Source organism: Pteropus alecto, unplaced genomic scaffold (assembly GCF_000325575.1).
Source record: "Pteropus alecto unplaced genomic scaffold, ASM32557v1 scaffold114, whole genome shotgun sequence".
Lineage (NCBI taxonomy): Eukaryota > Metazoa > Chordata > Mammalia > Chiroptera > Pteropodidae > Pteropus > Pteropus alecto.
This window is the reverse complement of record NW_006435793.1, coordinates 5,501,042-5,518,855: the sequence shown is the minus strand read 5'-3', so window position 1 is coordinate 5,518,855 and position 17,814 is coordinate 5,501,042. Positions and strand designations below refer to the sequence as shown.

The 17,814-nt window shown below is 48.7% G+C and overlaps 1 protein-coding gene across 2 annotated transcripts in view; it reads left to right on the top strand.

The window, feature by feature from the left end:
- The first annotated feature begins 468 nt into the window (after positions 1-468).
- The window catches only part of GLIPR2 (GLI pathogenesis related 2), a 19,437-nt gene continuing 2,091 nt past the window's right edge, over positions 469-17,814 (top strand). Inside the window, exons 1-4 of one of the 2 annotated variants that reach the window (XM_006911583.3) lie at positions 501-630; positions 9,265-9,373; positions 9,714-9,817; positions 11,603-11,680. In XM_006911583.3, coding sequence (XP_006911645.1) covers positions 618-630; positions 9,265-9,373; positions 9,714-9,817; positions 11,603-11,680 — 304 coding nt within the window. In that variant the 5' untranslated portion in view covers positions 501-617. Of the gene's footprint in view, positions 631-9,264; positions 9,374-9,713; positions 9,818-11,602; positions 11,681-17,814 lie in introns of both variants that reach the window. The other variant, XM_015589063.2, reaches the window with a different exon arrangement.

The following is a 17,814-nucleotide window of genomic DNA, read 5'->3' as shown; positions in this document are numbered from 1 at the left end:
AGGCCCTGAGGGATGGGTAGCACTTCAATGGGAAGTGATGAACCAGCACTCCAACTCCAACCCAGACTCACACCAGAAGGTGTGTCCTGGGGAGGGAAGGGACATGCCCTTCGGAGTACGGTGTCAATGGGGAGGAGAAGGCGGCACACTTGGCCAAGGCGTGGAGAGCGCCGACCTCTGGTGATGGGGGCCGGAACCATCCCTAGCGCGAGATAGGGAGCACCGCTGAGTGGCTAGCGGGAAGCTACTGAGAGGCGTGAGATTCCGCGCCGGGAAAGGACACTGCTCGGGGCTGAGATCCGGCAGGCCCCGGGCTTCCGATCCGCACCTGGCGAGCCCGGGTCAATTGCCGGGGTTCCTACACAGGGCAAGTTCTCCGGAGCCGGGTGGGGAGGCTCGCGGAGCGCGGGGCGCGTGGCGCCTCCTCGGGGCAGCCCGCAGGGTGGCCTCGGGCGCCTCCGCCAGCCGCTGCTGCTGCCTTATAAGGCGGGGGCCGGGCCGGGCCGGGGGAGGGGCTGCGTCCGCCGGGCCTCCTACCAGGCTATCCTAGCGGTGCCGGGCGGGTCAGAGAGCGCAGCGCGGCGGCAGCAGGAGCCGAGTAGCGTGCAGAGCCGGTCATGGGCAAGTCAGGTGAGTCCACCCGGCCGGCCGACCTGGAGTCCGGAGATAGCTTGGGAGCCCCGCGCCCCGCGATGCTCTCCGTCACCCTCCCTCGCTGCGGGCTGGATCCTTGGGGAAGGGGACGCCTGCCTCAGCGCCGGGACAAGGCTGCGGCTGCGCTGCAGAACCCAGAGCGCAGGATGGAGACGCGCGTGGGGCGCAGCGCCAGGAGACCCGGCGCGGGCAGTTTCCGGGGCGGCCAGGAAGCTGGGGTGGCTGCCCGGCCACCAGGAGAGAGAAAGGGAAGGCGAAACCGAGGGAGGGTCCCCCTGTCTGTTAGCCAGAGATTGCATCAGGAGGGCTTCCAGGCGCTGATGGGATTAGCGCTCGGCGTCCGGCCAAGGCGTGGCTTTTGCACTGTTTCTGGAGGACAGAATTAGGAGTTGGAAATAGCCACCAAACTCAGCATCTCTCGCAGCATACTCCAACCAACCCTCCTAAGGACAACTCAAGCATCCTTCTGTCGTTGCCCCGCCTCCCCTGAGCGCCCCTCTGTGCCAGGCTGTCTCCGCTTCTCCTTTTACCTCTTACCTGTTGCTGCCCATCCTCACAACTGTGGCTGTCTCAGGTGAACTATCTAAAATGCAGATCTAATCCTGTCACTCCCTAGCACCTTTCGTTCCATTGTCTGCAGGTGAAAGAGTACACATTCTTCAGCCCCACCTTGAGGTCCTCTGGGAGTTGGTCATCACTCCTTAACTCCCCCTACACTCACCTATCCTGAAACTGGCACGCCGATCCCTTCCCCTGGGTTCCCTTTCCCAACACCCACCACCACCACCACTCTGCCTCTCCCACTTATCTGAGGTTGAAAATCCTCCCACCCTTCTAGGCTCAACTCCTAGGAGCCGGTCCCTGATTCGCCCCATGCCTGCCCCCAGGGACACCTTCACCCAGTGTCTTCCTTGTTGTAGCCCTCCCCGCAGTCAGTTGGGTCTCTACCCAGCCATAGATCTGTTTCCCAGACACCTCACTCCTGGTGGCCAGGGCCACCTCACTCCGCATAGTTCCTGCCTCACAAGAGGCTCTTAATGAATAGCTGTTGAACAGAGTTCAGAAGTCTTGTTTCATGAGAAGGCAAGGTTGTTAGCCTCAGGTGGGTGAGGCCGGGTCCCTTCTTGAATCTGTTCTCAAGATCTAGACTCATGAGGTACCAGTGCGGAGAGTAAGTGTCTTTCCCTCGCATTGCTTTTAACCTGCCTTACCTGTAGTAACAGGTCTGGCTTTCAACCCTGGCTCTGTTAATCACTTGCTGTGTGATCTTGAGCATTTTCCCTCTCTGTGCCTCATTTTCCCCATCTGTACAATGAGGATGGCCCATATGATTCCCAGGGTCCTTCACAGTATGGAAAGGTGACATAAGGAGTTGTCATGAGGTTAAAAAACAGGATGGTATATGGTGATTGGGCAAGAACATGACAGACATGAGAGAGCATTTTGAAAAATCGACTCCTTTCTCTGTAGATTAAGAAAAAATCTCTGAAGCTGCATTTTAATCAGTTGTTTCTGGCTTATTCCCTAAGAAACAGTTTTCCTGAACTGCTAATATCCAGCTGTGTGCCGATTCTTCTGCCTGTTCATCTATCTACCCATCCATCTCTCTCTTCCTTCTTCCTTTCTTCTCTCCCTCCCTCTCTTCCCTCCATTCCACCACCTATCAGCTCTGTACCCAGTTGTGGGCCCAGTGCTATGGAGGACTTGGCCCTTGTCCTGAAAAGTGTTCATTTAGATTGTGAAATGAATCATAAAGCTGATCGGTAGGGGGGTGGGTAGACAGGTACCATGTGGTTCATGTGGGAAGTGGCTCAGGCCACAAGACAAGTGCAGGTGAAGAGCAGTGGGGAGCTCAAGGGAGGGAGAGATCTCCTTTGCAGAGGGGCCCATTGAAAGCCCCTGGAGGGGGTGGTCAAATCTCAGATAGTCTTGAGGATTTGGACTTTATCCCTGAGACCTGGGGTGCCATTGAAAGGCATTGATCTGAATGCAAAACCAGAGCTGTGCCAGGGTAGAAGGTAGATCAGATGGGGAGAAGGTGGAGGTGGATGGTCAGGAGGAGGTAGCTACAGTTATTCAGACAAGAGATAACAGAGACATCTAAGGGACTGGACAGGAGGAGGGGGTGGATTTTGGAGATGGTACCCTCAAGCAGATTTGGTGACTAACATTGTGAATGAGAGGTAAGTGTCAGAGGTATATCTGGGTGCAGAATGGTGGTGACGCCTTCTAGGACTAGAGATGCAGAGTCAAGCAGGTTTTAGAAGAGGGGGACAGTGGCAGAAAATGGGTTAGAGCGGGTTCAGGCAGGTGCCACCCCCCACCCAGGGACCTTCCAGAATGCTGGCCCAGGCCTATCTCCCCCATAGCCATATGCATTCTATTTGTCTCCCCCAAACATTGTGGACCCCCAGGACAATGTCTGGCTCCCCTAAGAGTCTCTAAGAGAAAGTGACTTTTCTGGGTGACCCAGACCCAATGGCCATCAGCACAGGCATAACCTTGAAGCTCCAGGCCATAAGCCTAAGTTCTGTATTGCAGGGCTTGGAGCACTCACAGATGTGTAGCCACACAGGGGCTTTATGTGGTTCCATCAAGACTGTCATAAGGATCCAGTCTCTGCCTCTTCTGGGCCTTAGTTTCCTCATCACTGCATAGGAGCCAATCTCTTCTTAATCTTTAACCTCAGATATACCCCAGAGTGGCTTGGGGTAGTAGACATGTTGAAAAACTATCATGCAACTGACACAGCTTCAATTCCAGGAGACACTTGGCCCAGTGTTCAGAGACCGCCAGGTCCATTTCCCAGCTTTGGTCTCTGTTGGGCTTCAGTTTATAGCAAGTGTGATGGAGACAGAGAAAGACAATGGCTTTGGGTTCAGTGTAAACCTCTGATCCCTAATAATAGTGATTGCCAATTATTAAGCTCTTAGTACAGGCTTAGAGCTAGGTATTTTATATATGTTAGCGACTTTTTAACAGCCCTGCAAAGCAGTTATTATCAATTGTATAGATTTGTAGAGGTTAAGTACCTTGACCAGTAAGTGAACAAAGTGGGATTTGAAGCAGGCTCTCTGACTTTCCAACTGTGGGTTTTCCTCTCAACCACACTGACCACTTCCCACCTGTTTCCTGCCTGCTTCTCAGCCTGGAATCTGGCTCAGTAGGGACTTCTACACACCCTCTAATTATCTCTAAGAATCTTAGTGTCCCCTGCACCCACATCTCCCAGCATCAGAGGCTATCAGAGTAGAAAGGCTTTTCAGACCAACTAACCCAGGAATTTTCTACTGAGCAAGGCCCTGACACCTCTGCAGGGTGAGGCTGTGTGGGCTGGGTCACTCCTAGCAGTTCCATTTTCATATGCTGACTTTATTTAAAAAAAAAAAAAAAAAGTTCAAAGTAAAGGTTTCTCTGCTTTGAAGGTATTTTGAAAACCACAGATGTCGTCATTCCTTCTCACACAGATGAGAATCCGGGGCCCAGAGGAGCGGGGACTTGCCCGGTACTCAAGTCGGGTCTAAGTGGCCACAAGCAGGGCTGAAGAATAGATGCTGGCTGCCCTGGCTTCTTCAGTCCCTCAATGACTGTTGTGTATCTGCAAAGGGGCAGCCTGGGGTGGGTGCTCCGGGTCACCCTTGTTTTTATAAGCAATCTAGCAACTCTTAATTGACCATCACTGTTGCTTAGGGAGAGGAAGATGTATGTAAAGCGGAAAGTATGTAAAGATGTATGTAAAGGGGCAAGGGAGGGGGTGAAAGGAAGGCTGTTCTTAGATCTGGCTCAAAAGTGGACTCACTGTATGAAATTCTGCAATTTACACGTCCTTCCAAAGATCACGGTTTCCTTATCTGTAATGAGAAAATCTCATTCTAGTGTCTTCCCAGTGCTGCTGTGAGGATCTCATTCATTTGCTTTCTCACTCACTCATCCACTCAGCAAATATCTGTGCTCAGAGGTCCTGATAGAGGTTGTGAAAGACTGATTTAAATACCAGCAGACCTCCTGCTAAGAAAATCAGGGAGGAGAGTTTCTCCCAAGGCCAGGAGCTAAAGGGTCTTGGCCCAATACTAATGGTATAATTATAGATGACATTTAATAATTATTCAATGTGTTCAAGAACTGTTCTAAAGCATTGGCATAGTTTAGTTCATTTAATTCTCACAACAACCCTGTGAGATAGATACTGTTATCCCCGTTTTTTATGTGGGGGAAATGAGGCAAAGAGTGATTAAGCAACTGGTTCGAGATCACACAGCTAGCAAAAGGCAGAGCTGGTATTCCCCTGTGAATTTCCTAGAGCCCTGGCTGGAAGAACCGAAGCTGCCCATCTGAAACTCTTGCTTTTTTTTTTTTTCTCAGCTTTTTATTCTTTATTCCTGATAAACTAGCAAAACCAGTTTTACCTCAAGGGTGGGACCAGGTCACTTTCCAGTGTTAACGAACAATATTCAACTGAGTAAATATGGAGGTCTAAAACTTGCCTGCGTTAGTAAGCAATTCATGGAAATCGTTGCTTCTAGCAACTGGAAGGGTCCTCCGATGAGTTGTACAAAATGGAAGGTTTTTATAGGCAAAAAGGGGGTAGGACTAAGGAAGTGAAATGAGTAGATTATTTTAGGCAGGGTCACCTTCCCTTAGTGGGTCTTATCAGTTTACCTCACTAGCATCAAGAAATTCCAAACTGGTTTAAAATTCCATTCTGAGAGGCTGAAACTACAATTAATTAAGTTAGTTATTAAGTTTTGGTTTTGTGAGGTGGCTTAGCAAAAGTGACTCCATTTTGGCCTGTTATTTAAACTTTAGTTATTAAGTTTTGGTTTTGTGAGGTGGCTTAGCAAAAGCGACTCCATTTTGGCCTGTTGTTTCTTTTTTTTAAACACCAGCCTCTTGCCAAGGGGTCAGAAGGGGCCTGTCCACAATTCCTGCCCTGGCCTCTGACAGTCCTGGCCCTCTTTGCTGGGCAGAGTGGAAATGAGTCAGGCTGGGCTCTGGGAGGCTTCAGAAGAGAACAGATGTGTAGGGAGGAGTCTGTCCTAGCCAACAGCCATGTGGGAGGGAGGGACAGACCTCCTTAGGGTCTTTATTTGGCATTTAGCAGCCCAAGCCCAAAGGACCTTCAAGAGCCCCCAGTTCAGCTCCACCTAAGATGCCCAGCTGCACCCTCTACCTAGCAGAGATAGCCCAGCCCTGCCAGGCTGGGTGTCTAAGGTGGAGCTGAACTGGGGGCTCTCAGCCTCAAGGAGCCATGACCGGACAGCTCCTTCTCCCTTTCAGCAGCTCTGACCTTAAGCCCCAAACTTGCCTGCTGGAGCTTCTACTCCTGTGGCCCCTGATTTTCCTCTGGGGCCCCTCAGGCCCGTCTGTCCATAAGAAGCTTGGCACAGGAGGCTCTTGAGAAATCTTAGTTCTTTTTTCCTCTTCCTTCCTCTTCTCTCCCCTTAGAGATTTGAAGGCAGCCGCCAGGCTCACTGAGCCTGACCTTCCTCCGAAGTCTGGTCAACCCTTCTGTCTCTGCTCTGTGATTTCTTTGTCTCATGCTTCTTGGGGGTGCTGTGGGATTAAGGGCAGTGTTTTCTTACCTCGTGGGCTTACCCCTGGACCAGTTGTGGGAATGTGGGCAGGTTACTTCTCTTCCTGAGCTTCAGTTTCCTCATGTAAAAAAAAAAAAAAAAATGGATACAGTAATAGAAGCTCCCACAAAAGGTGATGAGAAGTAAATGAGATCATGCACAGGCCTGGCACCCAGCATTGGTCGGCCAACGTGTAGAAGGAAGGACCTCCTTCATTCCAGGCTGGTACCCTGAGCCTCAGTGTCTCTTCAGATGCGGACATAATCCCTCCCCTCCCCATTGGGAGGCAGCTGTGAGGGCTCTCTCACATCCCTGCCTAATGCCGGGATGAGTGAGTTTTCTTGGACTTTCTTTCCACTTCTGTTTATCTTTGTTCTTGGGTTTGTCTACAGAAGTTGGGTGTGCCTCTTGCTGGGTGTGGCCACCAGTGATATCTTACCACCCTAAGGGTGAGGCCCTGCTCAGAGGAGCCACCTGGGCAGCCACTGGCTGCATTGGTGGGAGGGGACTCCTGGGGCCAGCCAGAGGTGTAGTGGTGGGGCCGCCATCCCTCCCAGCAGGGGTGGGGAGAGAGAGCACCCCTCCTGATTACCAGAAGTTCTCCTGATCCCTTCCTGGTTTTGTGAGGTGGCTTAGCAAAAGTGACTCCATTTTGGCCTGTTGTTTCTTTTTTTTAAACACCAGCCTCTTGCCAAGGGGTCAGAAGGGGCCTGTCCACAATTCCTGCCCTGGCCTCTGACCTTATTGGGGACAATGACTAGCTTCAGTTTCCAGGCACCAAGCTTATGTTGAGCACAGGAACTTTCACTTTTGTTTCTCTTTACTTCCCATATTTGGGGACCGTGGTGACCTAGTTTTTTAGCAGCCTTAAATGTCCTCCTCTGCCAAAGAGATGGCAGGGCCTACAGTACTACAGGCCCAGCGCAGCCTGGCCCTGGCGTTCAGGGCAGCTTTACGCTGGCTTCACCTGAGCTACCAGCCCACTCCCCTTCTCTCTACCTTCTTTCCACAGCCCTGGGATACACCAGATTCTATCTACCCTGGCCCTTTTTGTGCCCTTTGCCTCCTCACTACCTCCTGCAGGGAGCCTTCCCTGAAATATCGATGGTCACCATTACCCATACCACTCAGTCCCATGCACCTCCTATGGTGTCCTGCCATGGCTTGCTTGGGACATGGGAGCTGGAAGGAACATTAGTATGGGCCTCCCCATCTCTGCCTGTCAACCAAAACCTCTCAAATCCTGACATTCAGCCTTTCTCCCCCTTCCCCTCACCTCCCCCCCACCCTCCACTGCCACATTCCTGTCCCACCCACATTACTGTGACCGGACCTCACTGAACTACCCTGTTGAGCCCCACGGTCCTCAAGGTCAATACCATTGACTCTTCAATTTATCAGAAACCCGTAGGACAGCTCCACCACCACCGGCATGACCTGCAGTTACCTCCATCTCCCCTGGATCGGCAGCTAGCCCAAACCTCCTGAGGGCAAGTTCTGGTCTTCTGCCCCTCATGTCCCCCCAGAGGCCCTGTGGGATTTGATTTGAAGGCCCAGGGGACATGGGGAATCTGGCTAGGGACAGGAGGTGGACTCCCTGATGGGTTCTCTCGTCAGCCTCTGGGGTGAAAAGACAGCAGAGGAGGACCTGCTGAAATGTGACCCGGGGCATTGGAAAGAATGGTGCTTCTTTCACGCTCTGGTTTATAACTTCCTCCCACAGCCAGGCCTCAGGGACAGGCTCCTGCCAGATGGGACTAGCTCAGTTTAAGGGTCCTCTATGGCTCTTACTCCTGGCTCACCCAACTCACCCCATTTCCACAGAGGGGAACCCCCAGATTCCTTCGGCTGGTGCTCAGTGCCTTCACAGTCTAAGCCTGGCTAGCTGCTGTCCAGACATCTTTGGGGCCTCAAGTCAGGCGTCACCTCTTCCTGATCCCCCAGACCATGTTAGGTTGCTTTTCAAGTTCCTCTGGCACCTGTGCTCATCTGCACGTTGGCCCTATCACACTGTTTGCTGGTGTCTGTTTACAGGCTGTCTTACTTCTGTGTGTGAACTCTTTGAGGACAAGACGTGGCGGATTTGTCTCTGGGCACCTAGCAAACAATGTGGGACCTGGCACAGAGGTGGTGCTCAGAGAGCAGATGGGTGTATTAGGATTGGATGGATGATGCTATTGGATAGATGGCAAATCAATGGATGATAAATATTGGAGAGGTGGATGGAGGATGTTGGATGGCTGGGGTTCCATTTCAGATCCAAATTGATGTGCCTTCTGTCCACTATTAACTTTGCCTGACCCTGGCTTCACCCACCTATTTTCTCTCTAATCTCAGCCCCTTTGATCTTACCCAGCTGGGCACAGGCTCCATCTCATCCCTCACTGCAACTCTGGGCCCAGTGGATCATCCCTCATTCCAACACCACCACGTTTTTTCCACATTCCCTCATTCCACTTCCCCAAATGCTGTTCTTCCCTGGACCTCTTTTCTTCATCCATCCCCCTGTCTTCTTGATCTCACCAACCCAGTGTGCCCACCCCTCCCCCCGCCAGTCCCTACCATGTACCATAGAGCTAGTCGGAGATATGTAGCATTTTAACATTTTCTGTCAGAAGTTCCTTCTCTCACTGCCCAATCCCCCCAATGTCTGCTCTGCACCCCTGGCCCATCCTCCACTCAGTGGCCAGCAAGATCTTTCAGAAACACCAATCTCACCAGGCTACTCCCATGCTCCCATTCAGTCAATTCCCATTGCTTTGGATAAAGACCGAAATCTCCAACATGGCCCATATGACTCTGCATAATCTATGGGGTACAGATGTGCAGGGGCATGGAGGGTGATATGAGGGATGGAGACAGGATGAGCAAAGGTGTGGAGCAGGGCATCATAGTTGCCCATTTGGCTGGGGGACTGAATGAGAGCTTGTCCGTGTGGCCTGAGGTCTGAGCTGGGTGTCACTCTGAAGCCTGCCATCATACTTTTGGTGGGTGTTTTCTCTGCACTGAGACATTCTCCATTTTGAAATCACTGCAGCTTCCAAGCAGTTTAACAGTGAGGTCCTGAAGGCCCACAACGAGTACCGGCAGCAGCATGGCGTTCCTCCACTGAAGCTCTGCAAGAAGCTCAACCAGGAGGCCCAGCAGTGAGTCCCCCAGCGCCCTGGGATGACACAGGCCCTTCACGGTGCTGCTGCTGCAGCCAGAGGAGCCCTGGGGTGGCTGCAGGACATGGGTTTTGGGGGCAGATATAGCCAGGCTTGAATAGCCTCTCTGCCACCTAGGCAGGTCCCTTTGTTCTTTGAGCCTTGGTTTTCTCCTCTGTAAAATGGGGTGAATGGGAGACTCAGCAGAGTTACAGGTGTGATGCCCCTGATTTCCTCGACAAGCCTGGGGAAGGAAGCACTGCCACACCAGTTTAGGGCTCATACTTTGGGGCTTCCCTGGGCTGAGCCCACTCTGAGAAAGCACCATGGTCTCCGGCAGGTATTCGGAGGCCCTGGCCAGCACGAGGATCCTCAAGCACAGCCCAGAGTCCAGTCGTGGCCAGTGCGGAGAGAACCTAGCTTGGGCATCCTACGATCAGACAGGTGGGTTGCTTTCTTGGCTCCCCTGCCCTCTGCCTGAGGCAGGCCTAGGGCAGCCACAGGCCCAGAGAGAGAAAGGAACCCCAGAGCTCTGCCTTCTGCCAGGGGCTAACTACAGCTCACTACAAGACCTCTGATGGCTCAGGGCCAGGTCTGTGCTGGGTGCCAGGGACACTGAGATGAGTCAGACTACCCAGCCCCGCTTTCAGAAAAGCTCCCAGCTGAGGAATGGGGTTGGGGAAACAGGCCAGCTCTGTGCAGAGTCTCAGCCTGACCCCGCGGGCACCAAAGCATCCTCAGCAAAAGAATTTCACTTTTGTCACATTTTTCTAAATTTTTTTTTCCAGTGCTGGTATACTAACTTTTTTCAACAGAAAATCACAATAGAGTTTTTTCCATGTTGGAAAACAAAATAATAACAGGAAAGACAACTCCTTGTCCAAGGTGGCAGCCTGGAATGGTGATCCACATTGACCAGACATTCTTGAGCTTCCTGGCTCTGACAGCCCTGTCTTGGCTTTTTAGGAAAAATGTTGAAGAGCTCTACCGCCCTCTCTAAAGCGGTCTCCAAACCCCAACAGGAGACTGACTCCTCCCTCCCTGGCCTCACATTCCTGGGAATTCCCAGGGGAGGCCTAAGTGTCCTCTTGGTTTCCCCAGCTCTGCAGCCCTCCAGAAGAGGTGTGCGCATGCTCTTGAGGAAGGCAGGAGCCCAAAGCCTACAGCTGCCATCCCAGGCCTGGTTTTGGGTTTGGTGAGCCCCAGGGAGAAGGGAGAGGGATGGGAAAGAGGTGTCAAAGACGTGGTTCCATCCTGGTTTTGCCCTGGCTCCCTGTGGAGCCTTGAGCAAGTTCCTACCCTCTCTGGCCCCAGTTTCCTCAACTCTACAGAGAGGGGGTGGGTAGGTGGTCTCTAAGACAGTGGTTCCCCACCCTGGCTGCACATTAGGATCTTTTCTGATGCTTTTTAAAAATACCAGTGCCTGGGGCACTCCTCCAGAGATGCCGATGCAGTCTGTGGCAGGCCTCAGGCATCAGTCATTTGTAAATGCTCCCCAGGTGAGGCCAGCGTGTAGCCAACTGCAGTCTAAAGCCTTGCTACTCAAACTGTGGTCCACAAACCAGCAGCAGCATCTGGGAACTTGATAGAAAAACAAACTATAGGCTCCATCCTAGACCTACTGAAATCAGAATCTGCATTTTAAGAAGAGCCCCAGGTGATTAGTGCACATATTAAAGTTTGAGACTTATTGCCCTAGGTCCAGGGGTCCTAGCTCTGGCACTGAGATCAGCAGCTCCAGGGAAATGCTGTGGGTTTCCTCCTGTCAACACCTGCTGGGCCAGAGGATGCTCCCCTTCTGCCTCCAGGGGAGGCCCTGGCCCACCAGCCCAATTGCCTTTCCTCCTGTGGATATTTCAGGAGCAAGACTTGGGATAGGATGAGGGCAGAGTCTCCGGGAAACTTGGAGCATCATTAGAAGCCCTTGGAGTATGTTTCATTCAACCCTCTTGTACAGAGGCCCAGAGAGGTGAAGGCCTTGCTTAGGACTGCACAGCGAGTTAGTGGCAGGGTGGGGACACAGATGCAGGTGACCCTAGGCCAGGGCTCTTCCCAAATCCCAGCGAGGCTCTCTCTTCAGCCTGGGTGTGCTCATGGGCCCGAGTCCCTATTTTAGCTCATTGGTATTTTATCAGATGTCTAGCTGTGGGATGGGTAGTTTGGGGTTAATGGGAGAAGATGGTAGGGGTTGATTTTAGTGCTGAGTTTTAAAGTGTCTTTTCCATACAGGAAAGGAGGTGGCTGATAGATGGTACAGTGAAATCAAGAACTACAACTTCCAGCAGCCTGGCTTCAACTCTGGGACTGGTGAGTGACAGAGTCACACCAGTGGCCTGGCCCTGGGCAGCATTGCAGTTTGGGTGTCTGACTACAGAGAGGAAGTAATCCTCTGAAAATCAGTCATTTCGCTCCTGTTTTACCTCTTCCATATTTCTCTGGTTTGACTTTGCCCAAAGGGTAGAACTTACACACACACACACACACACACACACACACACACACACACACACACACACACACACGAGCTCCTGAGCTGCTGATTCCTGCCCCACCAGCTCTAAGTTCTGCAGATGACTGGAGCATATCATAAAGAGGCTGTGGATTTTAAAAGCTGCTCAGTGCTTCTTTCCGGAAGTGGTGGCTCAGCACTTTTAACTACTTCTAGTCATGCTCCCCTCCAATCCAGCCTGCTTGCCAGCAGCCAGGAAGTTCTACTGCTCTCCTGATTAAACTGCCAATGGCATTCTGGAGCCATCAGGAAAAGGGCAACCTGCTTGCTCTTCTCTTGGTTTTAATTCCTCTTTCCTTCACACCCCACCACCCACATCCTTCCTGCCTTGCACCCCATGCCTCATGGCCTCCCAGGTATTCTCCCTTCTCCTTTACGCTGGAGTTTGTGGTTCAGGTGAACTTAGAATGCAGAAAGCTTAGAGCTAGTCTCAGCCTTGGCACTGTTAGTTGTGTGAACTTGGGTCGACTCCCTGTCCTTCCCTGCCCCCGAGGGAGAGGGACAAGATGGTGGTCTCTGCAGTACATTCTGAGAGCTGGTGTTCAGATGCAGGGAAGAGCTGTTTCTGGGCCTGCCCGGCCTCTCTCACAGGCCTCCACGACGAGTGGTGAACATCTAGCTTACCACAGTCCAGGCAGCCTCTCTGAGCTCTGGGCTCTCTCTTGCCCCTCCAGGCCTTACCTGGCTCCTGTCTTTCCTCAGAACCAACTCAGATCTTCCTGGGGCCCAGGATGGGTTGGAAAGGGCTGTGAGTTTCTCTGACCAGAAGGTACCAGGGAAACTGAAAAGGGGGATTCTCTACATACCCCCATCCCTCTGCCCCACCCCACCCATAGGTGGAGCCACTTATGGCCTCCCACCTTCTGGGGTGTTCTTCAGAAGCAGGAAGTGACATGTTCTCAGAACCAGTTACTGTTTCCTGTGGTTTTCTGCTCACCCTTTTGGGCAGGAGTTCTTGCAACCATGTGGGCAGGACTATGGGGCAGAGGTAGAAACATCTGCTGAGGCTCTTCCCTCACCACCCCCATCCCTCAGCACTCAGGCCTGGCACAAGGAGGCTGCTATCAGTGCCCTGAGGGAGAATCGATAGCTCCGTGGCAATTAAATTTGAGGGATGTGGGAGGGAATAGTAACAACCTCCTACCAATGATTAAATATATGGTATCCTTTTCGTAAAGATCAATGTCCAGAAAATACTTAATTTTATAGTATCTGGATCTGCTTTTCCCATGAGCAAGATTCACAAGCAACCGGACATGTGTCAGAGCAAGTTATTAGCTTTGCTCCCGTGTGCACTCGACAGTTATAAAGTGCCTCCCAATCCACGGCCATGTAAGCCTTGTAACACCATTCGAAGGTAGGGCTTTATTCCACCCATTTTGCAGAGGAGGACACTGAGGCCCAGAAGAGGGAAGAGGCTTCTTTATACTTTCTATCCTCAATCTGATGTTCTTTCCATGGCCCCTGCTCCAAGGCAAGAATCTCACAAGTGTCAGAGTTGAGAATGGGACTCAGTTTTCCATGATCACTGACTGTCTGTCACACCCATTGTCTCACTTCTCCCACTCCTAAAGAGAGAAAACCCCAGAGCAATTAGCCCCTATGCCAGTGGGCAATACCTGAGGTCAGACAGAGCCTGATCCTAAGATGGGAGCACAGATTTGGGTGGAGATCGTTGGGCCCATCCCCCTACTTCAGCACTCCCCACCCCCACACCTCCACCAGATGCACCATTATGCAGGGGTCCCCTGATCTGAGACCATGTCGTAGGTGAAAGGGCCTTTGAAATATCCTATAATCTCACCCCACCCCCATCAGCATCTTGTGATGAACACTATGCTATGTGCTGAGTGGAGGGAAATGGTTTCTTGCAATTTCTTTGTTATAATTTATCTTAATGAGTTTGTTTGCTTGTTTATTCTGAATAAGTAATACTTTTACATGACATGGAATTTACAAGCTGTATAAGGTGAAAAGTCTTTCTTCCATCCCTGGCCTCTGGTACTTTCCCTCCCAACCAATGGCACCAGTTTCTAGGGTATCCTTGTAGGGTTGTTCTGAGTTTATGCTCAGGTATCAGATACGTGATCTGTTTTGTGCTTGTTTTCTTCACACAGCAGATTGACAACGATTGTTCCATATCAATACAAAAAGAACTTTCTCATTCTTTCTTGCCATTGCACATTTTTCCCTGGCAAAGATATACTCTAACTTATTTAATGTATTTTTCAAATATATATTTTAGGAAGTTTGGCCCATAGCAAGAAAGACAATTGTGGACAATTAGGGAAAAAAAGAAAATGAAAAAAGGAAGTTGTTAGTAGTTTAGAGTTACAAACAAGTGTGTATCTGATGGTTGCTAAGGAAGTCGTGTCCTTTAATTCATCTCTGAATATCCATACTTAATTATCTCTGTGTAGACAGAAACCTCCCCAACCAGAAGAAAGATTACTTAATCTCATCTATTTGCAAAAGACTTCCACAGGCATTTATGCTGCTGTTGCTCATGTTGTGTCTGGAATCATATTCTTGGCAACCAGTTGATAAATGGCAGCTCTTCCTTTCTGGGTGACAGAGAGAGTGGTGGGTCAATGACCAAAGTATGTAATCTCTTGAGAGAAAAGGCTTATATGAAAAAGGGCTTGAGCCTAAATGCAGGGACACCTGATAAAGCTGCTGAAAGCTTGGAGCTATGAGTCGAAAGCATAAGGTCCAAGAATGAATGGCAAGAATTGTTTCTCCTCTAGTCCCAGGAGAAAATCAGAGTTTCTTGGGCAATGATTAATATAACTTTAAGGATAAGTGGTAAAGATGCATAATTATACTTAAGGTTTATATTCTTTTCATTCTTGCTTTGATTGTATCACATCAGCTCTACTGATTAGTGTTTATGTTTGGTTATTTTAAGAATCTTTTTGGATATATAGACAAAGAAATAGACTATACCTAAATTTAAAAATTATAAAAATGGAGTTCAACTGTAAGGGGAAAAAAACAGAATTTAATCAATGGACATTTATTCGGTCCTTACCATATATGAGACAAGTGAGAGATAACAACTTTGTCTCTTCCCGGAAGGTTTTGGAAAGTGTGGGTGCCAGACTCTCAACCTCTCTCTCCCTCCCTTCTTTTCTTTTCTTTCTTTCTTTCTTCCTTTCTTTTCTTTTCTTTCCTTTTCTTTTCTTTTCTTTTCTTTTCTTTTCTTTTCTTTTCTTTTTCCTTTTCTTTCTCTCTTTCTTTCTTCCTTCCTTCCTTTCCTTTCTTTAATTTTATGGTAAAATATACTTACCATAAAATTTATCATTTTAATCATTTTTAAGTTTATAGTTCAGTACATTCACATTGTTGGGCAACCATCACCACTATCCATCTCCAGAACTTTTTCATCATCTGAAATTGAAGCTCTGAACCCATCAAACAATAACTCTCATCCCTCCCTAACTCCCATCCCAAGCCCTCGCAACTACTATTCTACTTTGTGTCTCTATGAATTCGACTATTCTAGGCACCTTATATAAGTGAAGTCATGCAATATTTGTCCTTTTGTATCTGGTTTATTTCACTTAGTATAATGTGCTAAAGGTTCATCCACATTGTAGCATATGTTAGTATTTCACTCTCCACCCCACCGCCTTTTTTTTTTTGCTAAAAATACATTTTGTATCAAGTGTTTAAGAACTATTCGTGGGGCAAGATTTCTTCCCCCTCCCCAATATTTTTGAGATTTAATTGATATAAAGCAATATATAAGTTTAAGATGTATGGCATAATGGTTTGACTTATATATATTGTGAAATGATTACCACAGAATTTCATTCCTTTTTAAGACTGAATAATATTTCATTGTATTACATACAGCATTATGTTTATCTATCCATCGATGGACATTTTTTCCCTTTTGGCTATTGTGAATAATGCTGCTATGAATATGTGTACAAATATCAAAGTCCCTGTTTTTAATTCTTTTAGATATATACTCAGAAGTGGAATTATGAGATAATTCTATGATTAACTTTTTGGGAACTGCCATACTGCATTCCACAGCAGCTGCACTATTTTGTATTTCTATCGGCAATGCACAAGGATTCCAATTTCTCCACATCCTCACAAACATTTTTTTCTTCTTCTTTTTTAAAAAAATAATATCTATCCTAATGGGTATAAAGTGGTTACCCTCTTTCTTTCTTACCACCCTATGGGAAACTTAGATATTCTGATTATTATTTTTCTTCTTCCTTCTTCCCTCTGTCTCTTTCTTCTTCATCAGGTATTTATTGAGTATCTGCTATGTGCCAAGCCCAGTGCTAAACACTGGGGATATGGTGGTTGATAAGACAGATGTGGTGCCTGCCCTTCAGAGGAAATATAATTTCTTTTCTGCAGGGTATTTTAGAAAATGAATGCCATTCTATGAATGACATGGAAGTAAGTATCTCATTGAGCTGTCAAAGGATCTCTGTGAGTCCTTAACTGTAAAAGTGAGAGAGATGAATTCCTGACTTTTACTCCCAGGAGATAAGAAGAATTTATGGTCATGTAGCAGAGAACCTTAGAGCATCAATTCTTTGATCCCAAAGTGGAAGGGGAGGTTGAAGCTAAGCCATGTTAGCAGTTTTAAAGGACAAGTGAGTGAGTAAGGGACTGGTAGCTGAGCAAGGAGAGACTGATGCTGAGAAGCTTCAGTAAGCTTCAGGGTGTCTAGAACATCAGGCAGTAACTTGAGAAGGAATTGGGCTGTTTGGCTCAGAGCAGAGGGGACTGAAGGAGGCTCTACCTTGTCAAGTCCTCAAAGAGCTCAAGACATAGAAGGCCTGCACTTCCAGTGAGGACAAAACCTGAGTTCAAAAGGGTGCTTCCATATGCTTTTCATTCATTCATTCATTCATTCATTCATTCAGTCAGTCAGTCAGTCAATGAAAGTTCTGAGTTCAAAAGGGTGCTTCCATATGCTTTTCATTTATTCATTCATTCATTTCATTCATTCATTCATTCAGTCAGTCAGTCAATGAAAGTCTATTGTACATGTATCATGTGCCAGGCTATGCAAGGGTATACTCTACCCATGTAGTGCTCATAGCCTAGTGAAGTAGCCAAGCAATAAGCAAGTAGTCAAATCTATTATTGCAGATGGTAAGAATACTATGAAGAGAAAAAACAGATGTGATAATACTATCTTGGGAGAGAGATGTTCAGGAAATAAAAATGATTGTGAAAGCTTTCTCTGAACAAGAGACATACATTAAGGCAGGCTGAGGCCTAAGGGACAAGCAGATGTTGAAGAGTGCTCCACACAGTGGCTAGTATGTGCAAGGTCTCCATGGTGGGAAATAACCTAGAGGTCACTAGGGCCAAAACGTCCACTTTCATGCCAGGTGCATTTGGAACCAGTCAAAAGATTCCAAATTAGAGAAGTAAACAGATATGACTTGGTCTCAAAATGATCACTCTGGATACTTAAGCAGAAAGTGAATTGAAGGAAGCAAAGGTGGAAGCTTGGAAACCACTCAAGGGCTATTAGAATGACCCAAGTGAGGAAAGTTTGTGTTTGGGATCAAAGTTTTCAGAGTGTGTGGACCTGAGATGTATTTTGGAGTTAGAGTCATCAGGATTGAATGATGGGCTGTTATAGGGAAATGAGGTAGAGGGAGGAATGCAGACCAATCCCCAGGATTGTGTGCATAGAGGTGCCATTAATGGAAACGGGAGGGTAGAGAGAGGAGTAACTCTGGGTGGACCAAAATCAAGAATGAGTTAAATGGGAGATGCCTGTGAGTCATCCAAGTGGAAATGTCAAGTAAGTAGTTGTGTCTGAAACACAGAGGAGAGATTTGGGCTGGAGAAATAAATTTGGGAGCCAGGGAAAGATGAAATTGCCTAAAGAATGCAGCAAGAAAACAGCTGAGAACTGAGCCTTGGGAAATACAGGTCCTCC